Source organism: Camelus bactrianus, chromosome 6, assembly GCF_048773025.1.
Source record: "Camelus bactrianus isolate YW-2024 breed Bactrian camel chromosome 6, ASM4877302v1, whole genome shotgun sequence".
NCBI lineage: Eukaryota > Metazoa > Chordata > Mammalia > Artiodactyla > Camelidae > Camelus > Camelus bactrianus.
Window position 1 is genome coordinate 94,589,838 of NC_133544.1, and position 26,861 is coordinate 94,616,698.

The following is a 26,861-nucleotide window of genomic DNA, read 5'->3' on the forward strand; positions in this document are numbered from 1 at the left end:
TCTGTAGAATCAAAGCCCAGCTCTGCCTGGGTCACAGACTGGCAGTTGCGAAGGAAGCGAGGCCTGAACGGAATTTTTCAACTTAATGTTTTCTCTGTTACTTCTCCAGTATGTATTTATAATAATAACATATATCTTTTTTTTTAATCTACGGGAGGATTTTTTTCAGAACATCGAAGGAAGTATTTTTACAGCCAGTCCTTGATAAACGGAATGCGGAGGGAAAAATAACTGCAACCCGGAGGTAATGACGGTCACACCCCGAAAACACAACCAACATCCTCTTAGGAAAATATCAGCTCATAGTTCACAGCTTTGTCTACTAAAGCAATGACCAGTGTCAAAGGGCTGCATCTGCTACCCACAGAAGCCACCTGGAAAACAGATGCATGCACTCCTGCTGTTACTCAATTCCTGTTTTTATCCTAATCTTATTAATATGGACTCCAGACCAGTTAACACCTGCTGAAGACACGGAACTGCTGCAGATGAAATCCACTGGTCAAAACAGAGATGCCAGAGAACGAATCTGCCAGTGTTATAATCTTAATTTTTCAAATACTTAACCACAGAAGTCAGTATCTGGTCCAGAAATTGAAATCAATGAAACATTTCTGTGTGCATTCATGCTTAGAACTCTGCGAGAGAGGACTGTGTGCGTGGTTTACAATCACGTACTCTGTTCTCTGTCTCTGTATTTCCATTTTCTAAGCAAAACGACGTGCTTTGCTTAAAAGTGCATTTTCCTGTCTGTACGCTTTGGGACCAGCTGCCAAGAGCCAATGTTGACCTCCTGAGACACCTTTTTCGAGTGCTCCACAACACTGAGCAACACTCCTCATTCAATCAGATGACGGCTTATAACTTATCACGCTGTCTAGCCCCAAGCCTTCTTGGCCCACCTAATGCCACCAGCTCACAATCAGAAGAGGACTTCACAAAACAGGTAATGAGACCTCTCATCGTCATGCCTTGTGGGGCACGGTCCCCACTTTGAACCTGAAACCTGAGGTACTAGCCATGATGGTCCAGGTTTTTCAAGTGCACATCTTAAACACGCTCCCCTGGTGTGGCAGAGTCACTGACCTGGTGGGGTGAGGGGAGGTGGTGGGTCGTTAAGTGGGAAACTGAGAGCAGTAGAGGCATTTCTCCTTTCCCATCCAGGAGACTGAACCACAGAGAGCTAAGAGTAGGTTGATGGGACAGAACAGAACCTGAGCTTTGGGGGTCTGACAGCCGAGGCTCAACTCTCAGCCTAATCACTGAGGGAGTGTGAACTGCGGCGGAGGTCCCATCATTTCATCATCACAGAATGACACCACCACCCAGCTCCTCTGGTCACTGCTGGCACATTGCGGTGGCTCGGGCAAGATGAGCACCCACGGCTCTACATACACTGGCCTTCCTCTGCCAGCTGTGGTCCCTCACAAGGACACTCGGCTCCTATGTCACCCCCGCTGCAGGGTGAGGGGGGCTAGGAAAAGATTCCAGAACATCCAAACAGAGACACAACAGGCCTAATCAGATCACAGCTCTGCCCCAAGCTCAACCCGACAGCCAGCATGAGATGAGGCAGTGCAGACACGTCTCCTCTCCAGCTGCTTCCTTCCTTCACAAGAAAAATCACAGAAATCTCCGCTTCTGAACTTTCACATATTTCCTCACTTAAGAAGTAAATTTCTCAGGTTTTTGTCTATTGGATGCTTTATGAATTTTCGTAAATGCTGTATGTCAATTTATCTCAATAAAACTGAAGAAAATGAAACAAAAACAAACAAATGAAATTTAGTAAGAGAATATAGATTCATCTCAAGAATCCTTCATAGATCACTTGAAAATTGTCCTAGTTTTAAACATGTAACCATCGTTACAAAAACATTAGCTATTGAACAAGGTCACAAATTATAATTTTAACCCACTGATGAAAAAGAATTTTAAAATCTGTACCCAAAGTACTCATGAAAGTATCACTATTTCTTAGAGAAAACTGATTTGTAGACTCATTTTTTTAATCAACTCTGAATTTTTCTCAGAATTCTCTTACAGGTTTTAGATCCAAGACTTACATATGAAATGATTTCTAACTGTGCCATTCGGAAAAGAACACCCCACTGCGCCCTCATGTGTTTCAGGTTTCTCTCCTTGAGAACCACCTCCAGCTCCGGGGAGAAGACACCCCTTCCCTCTGGGAAGCGTGCGGCCACTCCTGATGAAGGTGACATCACTACTGACAGGGAGGGGGCTGCAGGGTGTGGGAACCATGTAACTGGCTTTGGTGGGAAAGGCAGCAGGGCTGCCAGGGCTCATGGGAGATGCTCGGACAGTGCAGTTCTGGAGCCCAAATCACATCCCAAGAGCAGTGATCTCCACCTGCTCCACGTCAGGGCAGCTTTCATACTGTCCTGAGACCAAAGAAAGGACAAGGCAGCTCTGACTGCAGGAAGTTGCTAGTACAGCATTAGGAGACGTTAGGGTATAATACAGTGTTTGGAAATTGTTTCAAACAAAACTTTAAGTGGGACTCATATATGTGAGATGTGCTCAGGCTGAAACTAGAGTGAGGGGCCCAGAGCACTGCCTTGTTTGTTCCCCATCCCCTGTTTTCCTGCTTAATGGTACCTAAGGTACCACAGGTTTCCAGTGCCTTTGAAACAGGTTGAAAAGAACCTGCATCAGGGAGGAGAAACAGGACTTGGTTTGATGTGAAACCACCTTTCCAGACTGCCAGCTCCTGGGCCCCGGTGCACCAGCTGTGTTACCTCTGGCCAGCTATTTTAGCTCGCTTTCAGTTCCCTCATCTCTAAAATGAGAATAAGAACAACATCTAAATTTTAGGACTACTGTCAAAATTAATCATGGATGTAAACTAAATATGTAAAAAACCAGTTACTGCAGCCAGCAGAAGTTCCTCTGAGAACTCTGAGCTAGGGCTGTCTGAGCCTAGGTCATCAGCTAATTGGCAGCAGTGCATTTCATAAGGATGAGATTAGATTCAGAACCTGGGGACACGGGTCATGAGACTCTGAATTTGGTGGGGCAGGTAAGTAGGTTGGTTTGTTTGTATGTTTGTTTGTTTTTTACGTTAACGGAGGTACTTGGGCTTGAACCCAGGACCTCACGGGCAGTAAGCACGCACTGAACCACTGAGCTATAAGCCTCTCCCAATCCCTTTGCAGTTTTGACATTTTTTGGTTTTAAGACATTTATCTCACTGCTTTCAGGAAATCTTTACGAAAATCTATCTAATCAGGAATTTAGTTGAGTCTAGTACCTGAGAATGTGCTTTACTAAGATAACTGTTTTTGAATTCATCAGTGACAACAGGACAACCCCGCGAATCAATGAGAACGACAGTGGCAGTCATTCTCAAAAATCCACAAGGACGGTATGAGGCCAAGTGCCCATCTACCACGGGTCTGCGCACATGCCTGGCCATGATTTTGGAGGTCCCTGAAGAACAGAAATGGCCCTAATCACATTTCACCCTTCCTCTCTTCTATCTTTATTCCGCACATATTGTTTCACCTTTCTTCCTCCTCTACTCTGCATGTTTACCAGGATTTATTAAAAATGTGTTAGAGAACCACTTTATTTGCTTATGGCCCATGTTAACCCCTTGGTGGAGGCGCATCGGGGCAGTCTGCGGTCTCAGCTAAGGTCACTTCTGCGCCTGCAGCCAGCGGGCGGCGCAGCTGGGGCTGACTCACGCACGTGTCTGTTGCTTGGCGCTGGCTCTAGGTGGATCCCCATCTCTTCAGCAAGCGAGCCCGGCCTTCTTCATAGGAGGGAGGAAGACTTCCCAACAGCAAGACGCTTTTCATGAGTCCATGTACGGGAGGACTGCACAAAGGACCACAAAGACAATGAGTTACTCATCACTTACTTACTGAGGGCTATGACTGTCATCAAACACACATGATACTCAAAACTTGAGACAGCATTCCTATCACACACCTACTCTTCTTCATGAGTTGTTAACCCTCTGTTCTTTAGATCAGCATTTTCCATAGGATATTAAGAAGTTTGGTAGGGAGTATCTTTGAAATAATCATTGATTTTTTACCCCCACATATTTCTTGCCTCTATCTTTCTCCGTCTTAAGCTGTCTTAAGAGACACATCATTTCCTCAGAGAACAGAAGCTACAGAAGAATATGAGGAATAACAGAGCTGTTTGTTGCCTATGAGTTTTAAACATTCAGTTTTGTAGGAAACAAAAACAATCCACGGCATAAAGATTTAGGGGGAAATCTCATGGGGAAAGCCCAAAACAATGAGATGTATAGGACATGTGCACCGTTTCCTGCATAGAAAACAAGAGGAATCAGGAAGCCCTCACAGAACTGCTAAATCGCATCTCTAAGACCCAGCCTGGTAGAGTCACACAGAACTTCTTGCGCCTCAGCAGGGAACAGATCAGTGAAATGATTCCATCACTCTGAGTATAGTAGGGAAGGAATAAAGTCACTGGATCTGATGAGACAGCTCTCAGCAACAGCTGTGCAGGCCGGCTCCCCAGGACCACACAGCAACTAGCACAGCTCAGCAGGTGCCCAGTGTACGCAGATGACACAGAGGGCCAGGGAAGCGTCATTCCACGTTCCACCACCATCGAACTCCTTGGCAGTAGAAGACTGCAAAACACAGACACACTCATGGGGAAAATGGAGAGAGACCTTGCACTGCTACCAATTTGGGAACAAAGAATTAGGCTGTAAATCACGTAAGTTATTTAAAATTATACACCAGTACCCATCTTACATATATCAGTTTGTAGACAGACTGGCCCAAGTATATGGAATTCGTGATCCATGCCTTATTTTCCTAGAAAGGGTTCCATGGTCAAATAGGTTTGAGAAATGCTATTTTCCTTTTGGACATCAAAATGCCCATTAATATACTAATGTCTTAAAGAATCACAGTAAAGAAACCCAGTACTTTCCCCGTTGATTTGACCTGGGAGATTCTTTTGAAGAAGCTCTGTTGATGAATGGTCCTGGGAACACATAGTAGTAAACACTGCTCTCAATTTATCTTAAGTCATGGAGTTTACTCTTTCACTCACCTGCTCAAAAACCTTCAGTGAGTTTCCATGGATCTTTAGGGTTTTTTTTTTTTTTTTTTTCAGGAAGATTTCTTTTTTAAGAGCCTTCACAAAAAACATGGCTGGACAACGCACCTGTCAGTTGTTGAGCCAAGACATGCAAAAGTCCCTCAAATTTGAGAAGGAGATAGAACAGCAGATACAGAAAAGCTGAAATTCCCCTAATTTGTCCAATGCAACGCCTACAGGACATTCTTGCCATGGGAAAATGGCTAAGAAATGTTCGTTTCACCCTCAGGATACTCAAGCACATCATTGAGAAAGTCAACTTACTACTTTTTAGAAAAGACGGTTGGAACTGATGAGCTGTAAAAGGACCAAACTGTCTAACCTAGAATGAATACAAGGCAGTTAGACTTCCTGGTATCTGTCTTTATCACTGCTGGTAAGATCTGTGTCATCTTCAATCAACCTGCACTTAGTGGTGTAAATAAGGTGAAGTATTTTCAAAGGTAAAGCAAAGATACTGAGGATGAAAAGCTTATTTTATTTATTCCAGAAAGAAAGCTACTCATAGGCTATCTTTATTTGAGAAAACATTCTCTCCATGGTCATTAGTTACTGTGATATACTGAATGGAATATATTCCATTCAACATACACATATTTATAGGCTACAAAATATACATTACACATAAATACACGTATTTACACACTCAATTTTACATTCCATAAAAGCAACCTCAAAGAATCTGAAGGACAGAGTATACAGTTGTACAAAAAGCCACCTTTCAGAACACATTAGGCGATGTCTTTCCTGTCTCTCTGTAACTCCTATGCTAGCCAAACGAGCCACTAAGCACCCTAAAGATCTGTAACGAAGGGTGCCTCTCTTTGCTACTTTTATGCTTTTCATGTCCACAGCATAATCGGTGCTAGGAAGAAACTGATTTTTTTGGCCTTGGACCTAAATGTCACTATGCATTTGGTTGGCTTAGCCTTTCCAAAACATAAAATCCCTTTGTCACGTCAAAGAAACTACTAGAAAACAAAATTGTCAAAGGAGAGTTATAATTTCCTACAATGGAAAAAAGAACCCACCTTGTGAGAATGGGAGTTTTTCCAAATTATAAAGGAGTCAGATCACCGGGGGGAACGGCGGGAGGCACGGGCACCAGCCCGCTCCGGCCCCGCAGGGCGCGGGCGACTCCGAGAGTCCGGGCGCGGGGCGGGCTCGGCGGCGGCCCGAGCGCCACGGAGGCTTCCGCGCCCGTCGCCGGAGCGCCCAAGCGGCGGGGGCACAACTTTGGGGCCGCGGGAGGGGTGGGGAGCGACAAGGGCTCCGGGGTGCTCAGGGTGGGGAGCGACAAGGGCTCCGGGGTGCTCACCGCGCCCACAGCCGTGGCCCCCGGCGCCCAGACTGCCGGCGCCGGCCCTCCCCGCCCCGCAGAGGCCCGCGCGGCCTCCCTCCCCCGCGGGGACCCGGGGCGGCAGCCGCCGCAACCCCCGTCCTTCCCGCGCCCCGCGCCCCGCGCCCCGCCGCCGCCGCCGCCCGCACTCACCTCAGGGGCGCAACCGGCACAGCCGGCCGTCGGCCTCGTTCCCGCCGAAGCGTCTCGGTGCGGTACTCCCTGCGTGGGCGGGCTGTTCCCCGGCGGTCGCAGGGGGTTCAGGGGTGGGGGGGGCGGGGAACGGCCGTCACTTCAGCAACGAACCGAAGCGCCGCCTCGTGGCATTTTCCACAGGCCGGCGACACCGCAGCCGCCTTGGGTCCGCACAGCCTCCTGCCGGCCGCAGCTCTTGCTGTCTCACCGAGCCGACAAGCCTCCGCGGACAGAGGAGCGAGCCGCCGCGCGGGTCGGAGGCCTGACGGAGTGTGCGCAGACTCTTTCCTGTGGACTGCGCGCATGCGCACCAGCGGGGCGGGACCCGCGGCCGCTGCGTGGGGGCGGGACCCGCGGCCGCTGCGTGGGGGTCGGCCCCGCCCAGGGGCGCTAGTCCGGCTCAGCCAATCGCGAGCGCCGGGTACCTCAGCGCGGGCGCTTTGAATGGTTCGCGGGCCCTTTGAATGGTTCGCGGCCGCCTGAGGCAGCGGCAGCTGGGCAGGCCGCTGCTGTTTTGGGAGTTTTCTGAGATCGGGAGGGGAACCCTCCCCTCATCCTTTCGCCGGAGCCCCACCCTCGCCAGGCCGCGGGACTGGCGAAAAAGAAACAGCTGGGAAAGTAGAACAACGCTGACTTCAGGTAACAGTTACCTCTTTGGATGGGAGGAAGGGAATGGGATAAAGGAAAGGTGAAAAAGAAACTTAAAGCATTTGTATATTATTTGATTTCTTAAAAGAAAGATTTTTAAATGCTAACATTTTGCCACAATGCTTAAGTTTTTTAAAGAAATAAAATGTTAATATGTAATTTTATTACATAAAAACCCAAAATACATTCATGCATTCACAGATATGCATATTTTATATCTAAACGTAAAAAACATTATTCAATGAATAAAATTATAGAAATTTTCTTTATCATTGAACTTTATTCTTTTCCTTAACTTACGGTTACTTCAGGTACTTCAGGGCTCCAGAGCTTGCCAGGGGATGCACATGTCCAAGAAGGCCAGTCCCCAGGAGGGAAGCAGGATGGAGCCCCAGGTGCAGGTAGGTCACGGCAGGATGGGGGTGCTGGGGATGGTCGAAGGCAGGCAGGGAGGCTCGAGGTCGGGCAATGGGGAGGGAAGCATCGGGGTGTATGTGGGGCACAGGTAGGCCAAGACAGGATGGAGTGAGGGGCGCTGTGTGGTACCCAAGTAGGAAGGGAGGGGAGGGGTGCTTCAGGAGCCAGGGTCGGGGTACCCCATCCCCTCACCTCCTGCCACCTCCCAAAGCAGCAGCTGAGTCCCTCCTGAGCTCCCTGTCGGACAGGCCCAGCTTTGGCATCTGCATCCTTGCCCCAAGTTGCTACACAGCTCCCCTCATCTGGATCCCCCTGCCCACTTTTCTTCCCCGCCAGCGACCTGTGCTCAGAGGCCCCGCTGGCTGGGACACCAGACCCAGTGCACCGTCCCAGGGACACCAGGGGGATTCCCTTGTTCTGCTGCCCGGACACCTGACACTCTGTCCATTTTCTGGTCCCTTCCACACCCACTTGTCAGCTGAGGCCTCTGTCCTGGGTCTCAGCCCTTCTGGAGAAAGCCAGGAGGCCAAGGGAACCAGTGGCCCAGAGCCAGATGCAGGGGGTACCCATCTGACTCCCTGCTTCAGATGGGAAATGAAGAGCCGTGCTATAGAGTGACAAAACAGGCCCCAGGTGAAGTTCAAAACCTGATGTTCACAGCCCTGTGCTTTGGCTCCAGTGGCACCAGCTGGCTCAGGACTCCTCACCACTTCCCCCAACCAGAGGGTCCTGGGTGTTTTCTGAGTCTCCGTGAGCCTGGGTCTCTTAACCAGACAAGTAGAGGTTCCTTTTTCCCTTCTACATATGTAGACATGTAATACATTCCTGGGACGATGGTGCAGGATTTCTATCAGCTGCAGACAGAGCATCGCGTCTCTGAAGGCTGGCCCGATCCTGCCTGAGCCCAGAGCCCACCCATCAGCCAGGGTTTGGGGGTGTCAGCCCCCACAGTACCCTGCAATCTGGGGAAACTTGTACGTGTGGCTTGTCTCTGAATCACTAATCTGCTTTGGTCCAGACCTGTCTCTACAGTTTAGAATTAGTTATTGCTTCTAGTGACAGAAGATATTGGAAGCCCTGGTGGCTTTGGAGTCAGATAAACATGGCAGGCTCAGGGTGGCTGGGTCTGGGGGTCCACCCTGCAGGACACAGGCCCCGGAGTGGACCGGCCCAGGGTCAGGGTCCATGGAAGCATTTAGAAGTTCGAGGCTGTCCTCTACTCTACTGAGGCTGGAGCACAAGAGGCATGCAAGGGTCTCGAGGGGACACACGGAAGGGGTCGTTCCAAAGGGCAGCAGCCTCGGCAAGCAGGGAGTGATGCGTTGGGAACCTCACACACCGGCTACGGTGGGCTGTGCACACAGGCGGTCGTGCCTGTCTTCGTTTTGGTCAGAAGGAAACAGGCAGCACCTGTAAGCGATGCACTATTTACAGAGCATCTTAAATAATTTAGAGAGACTCCTACTTAGAAGGCGCTAACATTTGTACACGAGTATTGTACAAGGTTAAAAATAACTGAGGCAGTATCATACAGTGTAATCACAAATAAAAAGGAAGTTGTTGATCAAACCCCAAGGAACGTTATGGCTGAACGGGGCCCCTGTGCCCGCAGGAAGCAGGTAGGGTTTGGAACTGCTGATGATGGAGGAGGTGCTGCTCACAAAGGGGAACCTCGCTGTCTCAGCACAGCCGAGGCCCCGGTGGCTTCCCGCGGCCGCGGTGACAGCTGGCCACACGTTCCATGGCTTTGCCAACACTCATAGGGGGTCCCACGGCTCTGCGGACCTGAGGTCCCGACACGGCCAGGCTGGGCTCTCGCCCAGAGGCTCAGGGTCCATCTCACTCATGTCGACGCAAATTCAGCGCCCGTGGGAGTGGGATGTGGGAGTGCCGATCGCTTCCTCACTGGCTGATGGCTGGGGCGCCCTAACCTTAGACTGCCTGTGGCCCCTCAGCTTTAAACAGCAACCTCATGCTTTGAATCTTCCTGACCGCCCCGCCTGCCTTGTCCACTTCTAAGGGGCCACGTGGACACACCAAGCCAACCCAGATGGCCCAGGATCCCCTCCCCAGCTTGTGGCCTGGAGCCCTGGTTCCCTTTGCACAGTCCCCTTTGCCATGTGACAGAGCATATTCATAGGGTTGTGAGCCACTGGGCTGTCCCCTCACCCTGCCTGAGGTGGAGGCTCGGCCATGAGGTGCCGGCAGGTGCAAGTGCGCACACCTCCACGGGCCAGCGCTCACTGGGCTCCAGAGGCGGCTTGGTTTTCCCTGAAGGAACTGGGCCCTGTCTGTAAGGAGGGTAGGGAAATCCGGCCACCCATCCAGGGAACATCTGAGAAAAGAACCCTCTGTCACTCGCCTGCCCACACACGGCAGGGTGGCTGACCCTGCTGGCTGCCTCTACACAGCAAAAAGTCACATGCCCACGATGGGGGCAGCCCAGGGGACACTGCTAGCCACCCCCATGGGGCTCCGTGCAGAGTGAACTCCTGTTCCAATACTGAAAAGTCGGCCCTTGAGGAGGAGTGAGATGTGGGACCCCCAGGCCCACTGGCTCTACCGAGCAGGGCTCCCCTGCAAGCCACAGACCCCTCCCTGTCGCTCAGAGCTGAGGGTCTCTGGACGGCCATTCCCCCACTGACTTGCCTGTCCAGAGCCTTCAGTCTGGTTTCAAGCTGTCCTCTCTTCCTGCAGTCGAGAGCTGAGGTCCCCATGTCCAGCTATTTCTGGCCAGTGCCTTCCCATTTGCCCCCCCAGACCCCTGCCCCCAACAGCACATCCTAGCACAGCCTCATTCTTCATCTCCATGGCGACTGCAGCGAAGCGCAGGTAGGAGATTCCCAGACTCACACAGAATTACTTGCAGTCACTTTCCCTGTAAATTAGAGCAGGGACCTCTGTATTTACAACCATCAGCGAACTCCAAAATACCATGTCCAGGGCCTGGTTCTGCCAGAGAAATGCCTTCCATCCAGGAAGATTTCCCATGGTCGTGAGGTTCACTTGTTTTCAAAATCAACAAAGTCCTGCGCTGTTGTTCAGCGAACAGAAACCCAAGACGCCACTGCAGAGAGGTAAGAAATGACACCGACCACCTTCTCTCCTTTGAACAAACACAGTGACGTGGGCAGAAAAGGGAATGTCCGGATTTGACGGGAGCTGATGCGCTCAGGAGGGGCAGGTGGAGAACGCACAGGCGGAACAGGAAGTGTGCTGGTCACCGTACAGAGATGTGGCTGCACTGCCCCCAAGAATTCCAGGAGACCCAAGTCTGGCTCTTAGTGAAAAACCAACCTTGAAGAAAGCCAGAGGGCACCACCCTCCGTGCAGTGGTACAGGGCTTCTCAATTCTCCCCAAGCTGTCCGTCTAGGTCTGTCCAGCTCTGGCCCAGCTGAGATAGCCCTGACTCCCACTCTGGGCTCTGCAGGCCGCTTCCCAGGGCTGGAGCTGCCCCCAGGGACACAGCTGGGCTGATGCTGACCCATCTCGGGGCACACTCAAGGTGGGTCCCCCTGTCAACCTGCCAGTCTGACCTCCAGGGCTCTCCCCGCAGCCTGCAGCCCTGGTGGATGTTCTGAAGGTCCCGATGCCCAGTACTGACCCGGCCAACCTCCCTCTGGCACCGAGGAGAGGATGGAACAGGCAGCCGCCAGGAAAGCCTTGGCGTCCGTGCGGCCAGGGCTGTCCCCTCACTGGAGTCGCTGCCCAGCTGCTTGGGGCCATGCCTGGACAGTGACTCTTCTCCAGCCTGGCCGCTGGCCCCTGGCCCTGCTCTGCTGCCCGGGCTGGTCCCTGCAGGAGCCTGAGGCCCCTGAAGCCCTGAGCATTTGTGCCCTGTGTCCCCAGTAGCCTGTCTGGGCTCCACTAAGCCTCCTTCCCAACTGCTCCAGGGGGCAAGTGCTGACCTGGGGAACAGGGGGTGAACCCCGAGCCCTGCAGAGCCCCCATCCCGGCTCTGACTGAGAGGCTGGCCGCAGGGGGCACTGGGGGGTGGGCCATGGCCAGTCTGCTCTGGAAGCCACCTCTTCCATAAAGACACATTTTCTGCTCTGAGTTCATGGACCTGGTTTGGGAGCCGTTTCCGTCGGTCCTGCCTTCCAGGAAGTATGTCAGCATCTCGCCCTTGCCCTTGACGCTGGCTTTGCCTCGGCACACGAAGTGGTACGCGCTCCGCCGCAGCAGCCGGTGAACTTCCTCGGTCACCTGCAGCAGAGACATGCGGGCATCACTCTTGGTCAGTGGGGAGCCCACAGAGGGGTCCCTCCTCCACCTGCACGGCCCACCCTGATCACCCAGCCCCTGGCCTCCCTAGCCCGGCCTGGGAGCCGGGTTCTCTGCTCCTCCTGTGGTGACTCTGCTCACTCTGTGAGAAGGGCGTTATCCCACAAAGAGAGCAGGGGACTCAAGAGGGGCCTAACCAGCCCCAGACAAGCAGGCGAGGATAGTGTTCCCCATGGATGATGGGTGGGCTGGAAGGGGACAGGGTGTGAGTTCCGTGGTCACCCCATGCTCCAGCCAGATGTGCAGACATCGAGCTCCAGCTGTGGACAGACAGGAGCAGGCCCGGCTCTCTGCAGGGCTCTCAGCACCTGCAGTAACCTCGGACAACTTCGAGGGTCGGGGACTGGCAGGAAGGGGCCAGCACCAGGCTGGTATCCCTGTGGCTGGCACAGAGCCCTCAGGACCCAGGTGGGGTGCCCAGGCTCCTGGGGCTTCTGTGGGCCCAAAAGTGGGGCCACCAGCACAGACAGGGCAGTAGGCACATTCCCCTAGTGACAACGGGACATGACTTAACTCCCTCAATTCTTGGGTTCCCGCACAATGTTAGCTAGAATTCCTGCCTCACAAAGTTAGAAAAAAGAAAAAAAGATGATAGAGGAGAAAGCGCTTTCTAATAAGGTTCTTTAAGCAGAAGAGGACAAGTAACTTGGTTCCTCCTCACCTTACACTGAAGAAGGAGACCACCTCCCTCCTGATCCCCCTGGGTGCTGCTCTGAAACCCCCCCATCCTCCCCCACCCCATGTCATCTCTGGGATCTTTAGTTAAAATGACTCAGCCCATCCAGGGCCCAGGGTCTCAGGTTCCCACGGTCAGTCCCTGGCAGAGCTGGGCAGAGGACTGCTCTCTCCCCTGCCTGATGGGCTGGAACCTGGCCTTTCTCCCACGTGGCTCTCGCACTCACTAACCATCGGCCTGCTTCTGGCATGCACAGCATCTAATTCCCTCTCTGGACAATGAGTGCCCCACACAAGGGGTCTGGTCTGTCTCACCACGTCTTACCAGGGCTCCGTATTCATAAGTGCTTGTTGAATGAAAGAAGGAAGGAAGGAAGGAAGGAAGGAAGGAAGGAAGGCGGGCGGGCAACCAAGGCCTGCACAAAAGTGTTTATCCAGGGAAGCACAGAAATCACACATGACCACAGAAAATCAGAACCTGCCCAGCTCCCTGGACAGTGAAATCCGTCGACAGCTCTAAAAGCCCCTGGGGAGAAACAAACAAAACTGGCTGATCCAGTGTTGACAGGAGGGGATGCAACTGTGTCTGCTTGACCTATAGGAGGCGGCCCAGGGTGCTACCAGTGCCCTTAATTAACGACCTCTGCCAATTTCTGCAGCTGCTCCTCAGCGAGGCCCTGGCTGGTGCTGGCACGGAGGGGCTGGGGGCTGCCTGGCGTCTGCAGAAAGTCCCCTGGGGAGGAACCAGATGCCGCCATCCACCCACCCAGACAGAGAAGAGGAGGTGGACGCCTGAGGCCTGGACCCTTGCCGGATGGGCTCCATCTCTTAGCCTTGGGAGCTGGTCAGGTGGTCCATCCCACACCTGGTAAATGAGAAGGATGCTGTCCGCTGACAAGAAGAGTAACTTGGTCAGCCTGACGGTGGCTATCACAGTCACGGAGACTCAGATGGTCAAGAAAAAGGGGGAGTGCTTAAACTCCCCAGGGCGCTGGCTGGCGGGTGGCCCCAAAGGCCCCGGTCTAAAGCCACACGACGGTGAGAGCCTCACTCAGGTCCCCCGCAGGGCATGCTCAGTGCACCCTAAAGTCCTTCATGGAACTCAGCCATGGAACCATGGCTGGCTGGTTCCCGGGGGAGACACCGAGGTCACCGAGGTCACCACTCAGATGTGGCCTCTTAAGATTCAAGGTGGAAAAATGGATCGTGATCAAAGGCTCCGTTTTGCTCTTTCCTTTCACAACCGAACCCACATCCATCTGTTCAGAGACTTGTGCTCCGGAGACCCCGCCGTCCTGCTTGAGCCCCGATACACACTGACAAGCCGACAAAACCTCTGAGTCTGATCCTGACCCTGAGCTTTTTCTTTCACTGTTTTCACTTGTTTTATGAAGAAAGGTAATAAAGAATCCAAAACATTGTGCAAAGAAATGCTGGAGGTGAGGATGACCCACTGCCACACACAGTAAAGCCGAGGTCTGACAGCAGGTGGGGACGGGCCAGGGGGTCCTTCCGGGCCGCCTGGGAGCTCGGGCTGCAAGCTGTCCCCGTATGCCCCTCAGCCTTGAGATTCCAGCCAGGAAGTCCCAGGCTGTGAATCAGGACAGTGCGTGCTGTTACCAGGGTGGGTCCTGGCGAGTGCCTAGGTCAGGAGCTCAGAGACACAAGGGCCTCAAGAGGCCACAAAGGCATCCCTCAGAATGTCCGATTCTTAGCCATCTGCGTGAGGGTCCCTGCGTCAAGGCAGAGTCAAGCTGGGAACGCTCCCTAGAGTTCCCTATGAGGCCTGGCCGGCAGGGGAGGACCCACCCCACAGCCATATCAAGCTCACTCTGTGTGAGAACACATGCTGGGCCCCCTGGAGGCATTTCCAGGGAAGCATCTGCTTGGTCCCCAAGCGGACGGCCGAGGTGGAATCTGGGCATCGTCGTGGTCAGCCTTCCCTTGGCTGCCTTACTCCTTGGAAAGTGGGGCCCCGAGATGTCCCTGGGACTTCAGTCTGCACAGAACCCTCGCCTGCCTCTCCTGAGAGAGGAGACACGGGTGGGAGGGAGTCTCCTTTTTTGGATTTTTGACACAGAAGAAAGAAGCTTCCACCAGAGGGCTGAGGAATGAGAATTCCGGCGGGCGATGTATAATTGACATTATTTTCAGGAAAAAGTAAGATGCCTCTTTACAAACCTTTAACATTAAAATCCCAGTCTCTCACTCCCTTTTTCAAGGGAAGAAGCAAAGGTTTAATGTGGGCCAGCACAGGGAAGGGGCTCTCTCCTGTACTATGACCAGGAACCCCTAAAAGAACCACACAACAGGGGAGCATAAGTGTTTCTCCCTTAAAACAGCAGGCAGGAGCCCGATGGGCCGAAAGCGCCTTCAGCGAAGAGGGCGGTCATGTGGCCAGGCCGGGAGCAGGGACTGCTGGTCTCACCCAGGCTGACAAATGTCAGCAGAGCCCCGCTCTTGTCCTGCCCTGTCCCAGGTGCATGGGTGCTGACACTCAAACCAAATGGAGGAAGGCGAGGGGCCTGGTCTGCAAAAATCTTGCTTGATGCAGGCCCTCCCGGGAGGTCCATACAGAGGGACCACGGAGCCAAGACACAGCACTGCCCTGTGGGAGCCCAGACGCGGACATCGCCAGGCAGCAGCTGGGGGAGGCTGGATGGTGTGAGGGAGGCCATGTGATGGCAAACAGCTCTCAAAAGAGGCTGAGGGAACAGGGGCGGTTCTGAGCAGAGGAGTGGCCGACTCAATCTGACTCCTGAAACTTAGAAACATGACATTGGCTCTGGACGTGGCCAGGCTGGAGAGTGGGTGGGGCTCCCGCCAGGTCTCCCCTGGGACATGACCAGCTCTTAGGGAAGGCTGCAAGGAACAGGGGTGAAAGATCCTGTTAGGAAAGGAACACGGTGACCTGGGATCGACAGCCATACAACAACATGCATGCCCTTAGCACTACCGAGCCGGGCACTTAAAACTGCCCAAGATGGTCAATTTTATGTTATGTGTGTTTCACCACCTTAAGGGAAGCTTAAGAAAAAGAACCACAGATGCTGCACGGAGATCCCACCTATGTTCTGAGCAGCAAGAGAGCGCCATAAGGATTTTGGTCTGCTGGTCGTTCAAGCTGATGGATCCAAGGGACCCACCAAGGTACCTGACCAAGAGTTAGTGCCCAGCAAATGCCAGGCGGGGCCACCGGAATCGTACAGGCACAAGGTGGAGAGCCCCAGGCTCGCAACCTTCTCATTGGAACCACATCCTGCAGGGGGCTGCACCCCAGTGTCTTTGTCAAAACCCGGAATGAATGCACATCTCACAGGGTTTGCAGAGGACCAAGTGCAACTCTGTGATACAGCAAAAAGACCAGCGCTAACTGGCTGCAACGTGGTGACAGCCATTGGGCGCACAGTTCTCTGTCACTGCCCCAAGGCCAGGCCACAGCAGGAAGGCAGCAGCCCTGCTTGTCAAGTGCTGCACTCTCTGCCCTGTCCCCCGGGGTCCCCAGAGAACAGCCACAGCCACACCCAGGGGACAGGCTCCTTCCCTCTGAGGCTCCCAGAGGCCTGCAGTATCCAGGCTTGAGCTGACTCACACTTGCTTGTTCTAAAGGAAATTCAGAGAGTGGATCTACACTCCCACCTACCCATGAAGAGCAGGGGCCACTGTCCTCGAAACCTTCAGATGGCTCCCAGCTGGGGTCATAGCACCAGGGTCTCATCCCAGGTCAGGTGGCCCCACAGCCCTCTGCCCTTCGAATGGCGAAGAAGCCCCTTTCCTTCTAGGAGTGGTCACTCACTGTCCCCAACTGTCCCGGTCACTCACCACCCTGACTCTCCGCATGGCCACACAGGGACCAATCCCCAAGGCCGCAGAAACAATGAGCCCCCATCAGCGTACCTTCATGCAGCTTCGTGTCCCCACCCAGAAGAGGCAAACGAGGAAGGGAGGATGCAGGCTGCAGAGCTGGGTGGCTGGCCCGCACCTGACCCTTGCCTCTCCTGCCTCAGTCTCCCGCCTGCAGGAATGGGCACCTGTGCCTTGGGGACTCTGAATGCACTGACCTGGATCCTGCCCTGGACACCGGTGCTGTCCATCTGACTGGCCACATTGACTGTGTTTCCCCAAATGTCGTACTGGGGCCTGCGAGCTCCAATCACTCCGGCCACCACGGGGCCAACGTTGATGCCTGGAAAACAGCCCCGGTGTGGTGTTAGTGTGGAGGTTTTGGAGGGGAGGCCATGGATAACTGGGGTCACTAAGTGCAAACACCTCCCTAAAGCAGGGACCCCACAGCATCACTGAGCAGCTGCTCCCAGCCCCTGCTTGCACCCCACATCACCAGGATGCAGTCCTGATCCCCAGAAAAAGTCCCATTTCCTGGAACAGCATCCTCAGGCCAAGTCCTGCTGCTAAGGCGGCTGACCTTTCAGTCTGTAGAGCCACAGTGTGTGTCCCTCCCACCCCAGCTCCCTCTTTCAGAAAGGACAGTAGCTCCTGACTGTTTCCCTGGGTGGGATCCCTCGGCTCCTCCGGGTGTGGGGCCCAGAACGAAGTATTTCAGGATGCTCTGAAGGAGAGCAGAGGCCCCCTTCTCTTTATGTGATTCGGGGTCCACCCGGCCTGGGGAGTGACACAGGCCCGGGTGCCCCAGCTGTGTCTGGGCCGACTCCAGGTCATATCTTCTGATTCTGTCCTCAGGCATTGATTTTTCTGAGCTCAGCCAAGCGTGTTAATAACATTTCAGATACTGGCCTAGTCGATTCCCCAAAGCCTGGGCAGGCAGTGCTAGCATCCGCGGGAGAAGGTGGGGGAAGCGGGCAGAACTGGACAGTGTGAGCTGGGAGTGCTCAGCTTTGGGCCAGGTGGATGTGGGACCTCGAGGAAGAGCCCCAAAGGGCCCACTTCCCAGATGGCAAGTGGGACACAGAGAGCCACCCTCTACCAACCCGGATGCCCCAGTCCACGTGAACGAGATGGAGCCAGGATCCAGTCTCATGTGACCAGCCATCCAGGCACAGAGGGCACTGGCTGGTGGATTCTCAGTGGGAGAGTAAACAATAGAATTTCCCTGATGGACACTTGGATCTGTTCCCGGTCACACCAGTACATCTATTAATCCGAGCTCTAGCCCGGGAGAACTGACCGCTAGGGGTGAGGCGCAGAGGGCGCCCTGCCCCCACCTCCAGCCTGTCCCTCAGGCCAGGCACCAGGTCTAAGTTAGCGCTTGTGCTTAAGCACATCAGAACTCCACCCACTCTGATGGACACCTGCTGCCCCCCTCACACTCAAACCCAGCGGTCAGTCCTGCTCTTAAGGCCACTAGATGTGTGAATTGTAAAACAGCCAGAAATGTCCAGTTCGACTATGTCGTGACTAGCAGGAAAGAGTCTCTCTAACATTCACAATCTCCTGAGATAGATAAAAAAAATTCAATTTCTGACATAAGAAACAACACATTCAAGTAATACATGGTGGGAAGGCCAATCATCTCACAGATCTTAAACCCTTACAGACAAACTGTGCATCCTTTGGTCCATCATGCTGGACATTACTAAACCAATTTAATCAGGATGTTTTCATTTTCTTTTATCACACAAAGAGACTTTTCAGAACAAGGTTAGGGTACATGAGAAGGTGACTGAGTGTTGGCCTGACTGTTGATGGAACAGCCTGGAAGAGATGAAGAAACAGCAAGTCACCTGAGACACTTAGAAATTTTTCCTTGTGGCCTGGTATCACTAGGATTTTGCTGCCAGTCTTTGAGGTGTTAAAATAAACCTATTATCAAATGACTTATGCTTATCTTGCTTGTTTATTAAAAGGCAATCAGAAAATCTTTTCCTTATTACTATCAAGTGTAGCAGTTCACATAAAGAGACCAAATTCCTTTATGTGAAATGATAGGACTAATGAAAGATTTTAGCCCAAATAATGTTGCCCAGATAGTAATGGTAAGTGTAGTAGAAAAACTCAAAGTCTGTGGTAAAAGATTTCCTAAGATAATATTTAAAATAACATCTTTGGAAATCAACTAAATCAAACTATAAAAGCCCCAATTCTCAAAAAGTTGTTTTTTTTCCCCCCACATATTTCTGGTGTCTGTCCCCTGGTGGATGAGGCTGCACTATAGGCTTATGCAGGTTTCCTGGCAGGAGGAGTCGGTGCCTGCCCACTGCTGGGTGAAGCTTGGTCCTGGACCTCTGGTGGATGGGGCCATGTCTAGAGGCATTTGTAGCTCAGGTAGTCTGCTGATGGGCAGGGCTGTATTCTCACCCAATATGTTGTTTGGCCTGAGGCTTCCTAGCTCTTCAGCCTACAGGCTGCTGGGTGGGGCTAGGTCTTGGTGCTAATGATACAGTCAGGATGTCAGCCTCCAGGAAAGCTCATGTAGATGAACACTCCAGGTAGTGCCCTACCTCCCCAGGAGACCCTCCAAAACCAGCAGGCAGATCTGGCCAAGGTTCCTATGAAATCACTGCCTCTGCCCTTGGACCTGGTGCACGCAAGACTCTGTGTACATTCCCTAGAGAGTGAAGTTTCTGTTTCCCTCAGTCCTATGGGGCTCCTGGAGTTAAGCCCCACTGGCCTTCAACCCTAGATGTCCTGGGGTTTCCTCCTCCACCTAATGTCAGAACCCTGGGCTGGGGAGCCTGACGTGGGGCTTAAAACTCTCACTCCTCTGGTAGGGCCTCTGTGACTTAATTATTCTTCAGCTTAGGGGTTGTCTACCCTGGGAGGGATGGGGTCCGATTATATAAAGAGTACACCCCTTCTACAGTCCCACTGTGGTTCCTTCTTTATGTTTTCAGTTGAAGATGATGTTTTTTGCTAGGTTCCAGTCTTTTGTTTTTCAATAGTTGTTTAGCAGTCAGTTGTGATTTTGTTGTAGTCACGGGGAAAGGTGAGCTCGTGGTCCTACTACTCTGCCATCTTGACTGGAAAAATCTCAGAAAGATTTCTTAATGCAAGGCCTGACATGACATTTTGATACTGAACTGTGCATTTGAGAATTTTTTTCATTTGGCATAGAACAGTTTATTACTAATACTAATCTTTCTATGATTCAGTGAGTTATATTAAAACAGTCTCTTCTTTGGGAGTGGATTTAAGGAAAAATGGATGGCAATTTATTAGGTTTTATCAAGCATTTTTTTAAAAAGGAACTACAGATTAAGCTTCAAAAGAAAAATATTTAAAAATTAATGTTACAACAAACAGAAAAACAACTTTGTTAAGATAGAGTACAGGAAATTTTACAAAAACAAATAGTTTCATTTTTCAATTCTCAGATTATTACATTTAAGCACTACATGGGAATGAACAGAAGCATAACACTGAGTTACTTATGTGTTTTGGGTTTTAATTCAATAAAATATTTTCCAGTTTTCTTCCTTTTTTATTACTTTTTACTTGGGTTTTATCAATAACCAGATGCATTATAAATGTAGTATATTTCTGAATATCATTCCTCAGCATTTATATATGTATAAGTGTGTAATCAGGACATTTACAAAGAATAAATTACATTTTCTGTTTTCTAATGCCTTTTCAAGGTGGTTTCCAGAGCACTAAGCATAAGAACATAGAAACACAATGAACACACTTTACTAGCCTCCTCACACCAGCCCCAACACTGTGTCCTTTACAGGTACGCCTGACACTTGAACAATACGAGTTTGAACTGCCCAGGCAAAGTTAAACACAAATTTTTTTCAGTACATATAAGTACTACTATATTTAAGGTCCTCAGATAGTTGAATCCACAGATGCTGAATCTGCAGATACAGAAGGCTGACTATTTGCCCCGAGTAAACACGGATTTTGGCGTTCCCAGTGGGTCCTGGAACACATACACCATAGATACAGAGGGATGACTATATTACTTTTTTGTTACACGCTCTACTAGGTTGATTTGTTTTACTTACAGCCTCTGATTAGACGTTGCCATTTCTTTGGAGGGCTTTTGGTATGATTTGCATACAGAAAACAACTGGCTTAACCTTTCCTCCTCTTTCCCCTTCTCCAACTATAGTCCTTAATTGTTCATCCTAATTCCATGTTTTGGTATCACACATTTTCATCCAGATTGTTGATCCAGGTTTCTAGCAGGAGAATAAAATTTTGTCTTGACAAAACAAGTTGCAGCTTTTTTTCTATCAGCTATTTTCTCTTATATACCACATTGCAGTATAAGGCAGACTTATTCCCAAGAATAAAACTTGGAAAACCCTTTTCACTCTCATTGTTAATCTCACTAACTTCAACTTCTTTTGCTTTGTCAGAAGCAAGTTTCTTCATTAGCCCTTTTGCTTAGCTGCACTGTGAAAATTTTGGTTTAGGTCGCATGGCACCAATTGAGTGTATAGCATCTACGTCAACTAATATCCAAGCGTTCCTCAAAAGGATCTCACCTGCCACATAAAAGTAAACTCCATCAACACTTTACAACATCGTATCCCTTCACTGATCAGTGCTTTCCCTGAAACCTCATATGAATACTGTTATCTTTACTTTTGGTTATAAATATACTCAATCATCAAGAAAATATAACAGCCTTTAAATTTTTCTCTAATTAATCTAAAATTCATGCTAATATAAACTTAAATTTTCTATGATTGACTCCTTAAATCTTAATATGCTAATTCTTCCATCATCAATGGTTTGATTTTGTGTGAATCCAGGTTTGTGTAACTTTCACATACACTTATTGCCCTAGGTTATGTATACCAAAAGGCCATTCTGAATATAGAATATCATTATGAATTTTAGAATGTTTAATCTAGGAATAGCAAATCCATTTCTCCTCGTCTGTCAACCACTCTTAATTTGTAAGGAGTGTTGGGAACACCGAGTTAAGAAGGACTCTGAGACCATATTAAAGCTCAGTGTGAATAAATGTCATGGAAATGTCTATTAAAGGAGGAAGTACAGAAAAGGCATGTATGCCAGGTGTTTTCATTCCAGACTTAGAGCACAGGAATTTGTATTCATTTTTTATATAATACTGTTTAGCCCAGCATCAGGCAATTAATTGACTTTATGAATACTAACAGATGGTGTTGATAAAATTCATCGTGCTTATGAACAAATACAAAAACCCTTGCATCATACCCTCTAGGTTGATGTGGCATTCATTCTTAATTAAACTATCATGGTTAGGAAGCATCAAAAGAACTCTCTGGAAGTAACAGTTTCATCAAGAATACGTAAGCTCTAAGGAAAGCAATAAGCAAGTCATTACAGTGTTATCAGCACCCTGCAAAGTTATAAATTAAAGAGTCAGTATGCTATCAAGTGGCAGAAAGTAGAGGAGGGAAGCCATGAATTGAAGTCTATATTTTCTTTTTCTTAAAATGACAACCACACAACATCCAAATATACTATTTGTCTACTCTTAAAGCTTTAATTTAAAAAGTGGTTAGTGGGTGGTAAATTGCTCCTTAGAAAACTAGATCATGTGCTTTATGAAGTTATCACTTCACAGACTCTACCTTTACCCGGTGAATATTAATAACATATGAGAACTACTTTTGAGACTAGAAAGGAAAATTACTGCCTCACTGAAAAAGTTATTACTCTGTATAGTTTGTATTTTTAGCAAGGCCTCTGAAATTTTCTCTTTTAAAGCACCTGAACTTCCTTCCACTCAACTGGGAAGAATTAAGGTCTTCCTTTTCAAGGTGCTTAACAGTCTATAGATTCTGATATTAAAGCAATTATCACACATTACTATAACAACCTGATTACAGTATGATCAGCCCTATTAGAACTGGATTCTTAAATACAAGAAGTGTTTCTTAATCATATTTTTATATTCATCACAGAAATCAATGCTTTGCATAGGGGGGGCCCTTAATAAATATATTTGAATGAGTAACTGTAGTCATCAGTATTATTGTCAAAGAAAAGAAAAGATGAGTTTGGCAAACTGAAGCTGAGCAGACTGAATTTCAAAAAAAAAGTGGGTGTCATGTTTTGATAGATTAAAAAGCTACAGAGGTTAGAATGCAAGTCAAAGGAAATAAGCATGAAGAGTCTTGGGGATGAGGCGTAGGGAAGTAGAGTATACACTCAGGCAAAAACAAACAAAATGGCAACAAAACCAACAACAGAAATAGAAGTGTTGGCTTTAGGGTTAGATGTGGATATAAAGATAAATGATATTATCCATCCAGTTTTTGTTAACTGTAATTCCTTTCTTTAAAGAGGAGATGATAAGAAGTATGAAAAGTGGAAAGGGGGAGCTACTTAAGTAACTCAGCAGATAATTGGCACTTTATATATGCTATCATATTAAACTCCAACAGTACTGTGATATTGGTATTTCTGTCTATCTATTCATTCTATTATAGCTAAAGAAATAGTTTCCAAAATAATAACAATTTTTGCTCAAAGGGTCTAGTCAGTAAGTAGCAAAATCAGTATTTAGATTCAGATCCTTCTGACCCCACAGGCTCTTACCTGAACCAAACAGGAAAGGAAGGAGTACCACAACAGATATTAACTTTCAGGTAGTATTAGAAATACTCCATTGAAACCTCTTAAAATTCTTCTTGGCTTTAAGTACCTTAATAAATACTTTTGACTCAGGGCGTTTTGTGCCTTAAAAACTAAATAAACATCTTTTGAATGATTAAACTATAAAACTCCATTTACTCTCTTATAATAAAACATTTCTGAAGAGATATGCAAAAAACTTTGGTGAAGTATCAAATGGTAACAAGCTAAGGCTTTGGAACCTGACAGAATGGCATCAAATCTGGCATCCCACCACACCCCCTACTGCAGAAATTTTTTCATTGAATTCTGACATTGATGTACGTCTGTGAGCAGAGATTCCCACTGTCTTTCTCTTTGTACCATACTGTCTTTTCAAAGACATTTGCATAGCAAATAGGCTCAGGGCACAGAAACAATGTCTTCTACCAAGAGAAAGCAGTTTGTTCAAAAGCTTGGGAAAAAGAGAAAGGACCTCTCCCAAGAGCAACGGGCAGGCATGCCCATTATAGAGGATTTGATTTCTATAAGCTCATGATCCCCCTCCTATAATAACACATATTACATATGCAGGTATCTCATACTCTTCATGCATTCTATCAGAACTGGGGTTTGGAGGACTGGCAAAAATGCTGATACTCTGTCTCCTGGCATTTCTGTGAATAATAAACCCTCCTTGGTTTCTGATCCAAGAGTCCTGTGTCTTCTATCACCATCCAAGAAACTGTGGCAGATAAATTGTTAAACTGTAAATCAAGTACAATCTCAGACTTGTCATAGTTCTTGACATTTACTGGGTAACCTTGAGAAATTATTTTTTTAGATTTTTTGAGCTTCAGTTTTGTACTGTTGTGAAATTTAAAAGTGAGTATGCTTATAAATTTCCTAGTATACCATAAGTGTATACTATAAGCTAACAACAGTCATAGAACTAGAAATAAGGGGGTGCCATAAGCATCAACATGGCATGAGATGCTCTCCTTGTCTCTCTCCTTCAAATTATAACCAGTAAAACATCCATAACTCAACAAAAGTGATTTGGCCCAGCATACCTGGATACCAGGGAGTTCCACACACCTGTACACATAAAGGTGGGTGGACTGGGACACACAGAGAAGGCAAAATAAAAGGAATAGCAGAGACAGTGCCTGTGGTCCTGGACCCTTGGCCATAGCAACTAAGCCCATAGCCCCAGAGAACCAGGTAGCAGCAGGGAAGGAGGCATACATGACTCCAGCCTCCAGCCTTTCAGCTGCAGTGGTTCCCATTGCCACAGGGAACCAGACAGCAGTGGCAGTGGGGCCTGCAACTGGTCCTACCAACCATGAAGGTACCTACAACTCCAGTCCTCTCCATCCACAGCAGTAAGATTTGCAAACTCAGTAACTCCAGATGCAGCAGAGGCACCAAAGACTCCCTATCCTCCCCTTCTCCCCAAATGCAGCAGAGCCTGTGACTCAGGAGATCTTGGACACAGTGGAGGTGCCTGCTGTCTCAATGCCCAGGAAATGATGCCAGCTACAACAGTAACGATGGCACAAGGGCATAAGCAACTACAATGAGGGAACCAGTGATACCTCTGGCAAAGGTGGCAGAGGGTGCAAAGTGCTGACTCTCAAATATAACCAGTGGCAGCTCAGGTGAGAGAAACTAAAAATTTGTGTTATAATGCAACCTACTGAAAAACAAAAGAAAGGCCTCTAATTACTAATCTATTAAATCATTAGTAAAATTTTTTAATTTACCTAAATAATGAAGGTGTTCACTACTTCAAATGTGACAGCATAGAAACAGCTCATCAAGCACCATGAAAAACCACAGTACCACAGTAACACAGTATCACAAGAAGAAAATAACAATTCTCCAGAAACCAAACTTAAAGTCACAAAATACTGTGAACTAACTGATGGAGAATTCAAAATAGCTGTCATGAAAAACTCAATGAGTTACAAAAAGCTCAGAAACACAGTTCAATAAACTCAAGAATAAAGTTATTAAACAGAGAGAATACCAAGGAGACAAACTCTAAAAGAAACCAAACAGAAATTCTGGAGCTAAGAACTCAATAAATGAGATGAAAGATGCATTGGAAATAGACCAGATCATATGGAAGAGAGAATAAGCAAACTCAAAAAGAAAAATAGAGAAAAAATAAATGTAGAAGAGAGAAGAGGAAGAAGAAGGAGAAGAGGAAGAAGAAGGAGAAGAGGAAGAGGAAGAAGAGGAAGAAGAAGAGGAAGAAGGAGGAAGAGGAGGGAGGAAGAAGAGGAAAAAGAAATATTTTATGAGAACTCTATTAGAAAGGAAATGTTAGGGTAATGGGTATCCCAAATGAGAAAAAAGGGAAAAAAGGTACAGAGAGTTTATTTAAAGAAATCATAGCTGATAACATCCCAAACATGGGGAAGGAATTAGATATACAAGTTCATGAAGCTAAAGCAAATACCTATTTACCTCAATGCAAAAAGACCTTCTCTAAGACACAATATATTGAAACTGTCAAAAGTCAATGACAAAGAAAGAATTTTAAAAGCAGTCATATAAAAAAGAATGACAGCCTAAAAAGGGAACTCCATTAAGCTATCTGCAGATTTCTCAGTAGAAATGCTATAGGCCAGGATAGAGTGCAATGGCATCTTCAAAATATTGAAAGATAAACACTGCCAGCTGAGAATACTCTATACAGTAAAGTTATCCTTCAGATATGAAGAAGTAAAGCTTTTCCCAGAACAACAACAACAACAAAAAGCTTAGAGAGTTTATCACCACTAGACTTCCAGACTTGCTTTACAATAAATTTTAAAAGAGCCCTTCTACCTGAAATGAAAAGGCAAAATTACATAAAATTTTAAGGTGAGAAATTAGAATCATAAAATTGAAATCAGAAAATTGTAGGTTGTTAACATTTAACTCTAGAATAAAAGATAAAGGGGAAAATCAGTAAAAATAACTATAGCTGCTTCTATTTTGGTAATAAAACCACAAAATAAAGAGAGATAATTTGAGATGACAAGAACATAAAAGAGAAAGAGGAAAAATGACAAAACCCATAGAGGCAAATTCAGGTAAGATGCTATCAAGAAGAAAAGGACAATTTTATTTATGAGATATTTTATACAAACTTCATAAAAACCATGAAACATAAAACTAGAGCAGACACATAAAAAAGAAAGAAAAAAGAGAAAAATATGGAAGAAATTTACCAAAATAGAATGGCAGACAGAAACAATAGGAAAACAACAACAACAACAGAGATTAGAACAACCAGAAAACAAAACACAAAATGGAAGTACTAGGTCCTCATTAATCAATGATCACCCTAAATGTAAATGGATTTAATTGAAACACCAATTGAAACACAGAGTGGCTGGATGGAATAAAAAATAAAACCCAAGTACATGCTGTCTTCAGGACACTCAACTCATCTCTAAAGACAAACACTGACTCAAGGGGAAAAGATGGAAGATGATGCTCTATACAAGACAGCCAAACAAAAGTGGACATAACCATACTCTATCAGACAAAATAGAATTCAAACCAAAAGTGGTAACAAAAGATAGAGATGGACATAATATGATAAAAGGGACTTTTCATCAAAAAGACACAACAGTTATTAATACATATGCACCCAACAGAGGAGCTCTAAAATGGATAAAACAATTAGTAACAGAGCTAAGGGGGAAATTGACAGCA

The 26,861-nt window shown here is 48.1% G+C and overlaps 1 protein-coding gene and 1 long non-coding RNA gene across 31 annotated transcripts in view; both read right to left on the minus strand.

Moving 5' to 3' along the window:
- LOC105079213 (uncharacterized) overlaps positions 1-6,951 on the minus strand; it is a 57,077-nt gene extending 50,126 nt beyond the window's left edge. For 18 of the 30 annotated variants that reach the window (XR_012507795.1, XR_012507770.1, XR_012507793.1 and 15 more), the window contains exons 1-2: positions 6,605-6,951; positions 3,708-3,840 (exon numbers count right to left, since the gene is read on the minus strand). This is a non-coding gene — a long non-coding RNA (uncharacterized LOC105079213). The remainder of the gene's footprint in view (positions 1-3,707; positions 3,841-6,604) is intronic. The other 12 variants (XR_012507783.1, XR_012507797.1, XR_012507790.1 and 9 more) reach the window with 8 other exon arrangements.
- Positions 6,952-7,702: 751 nt separating this feature from the next.
- LOC141578037 (uncharacterized) overlaps positions 7,703-26,861 on the minus strand; it is a 102,229-nt gene continuing 83,070 nt past the window's right edge. The window contains exon 5 of the mRNA XM_074366595.1: positions 7,703-11,918. Within this exon, the coding sequence (XP_074222696.1) occupies positions 11,059-11,918 (860 nt within the window). The 3' untranslated portion in view covers positions 7,703-11,058. The remainder of the gene's footprint in view (positions 11,919-26,861) is intronic.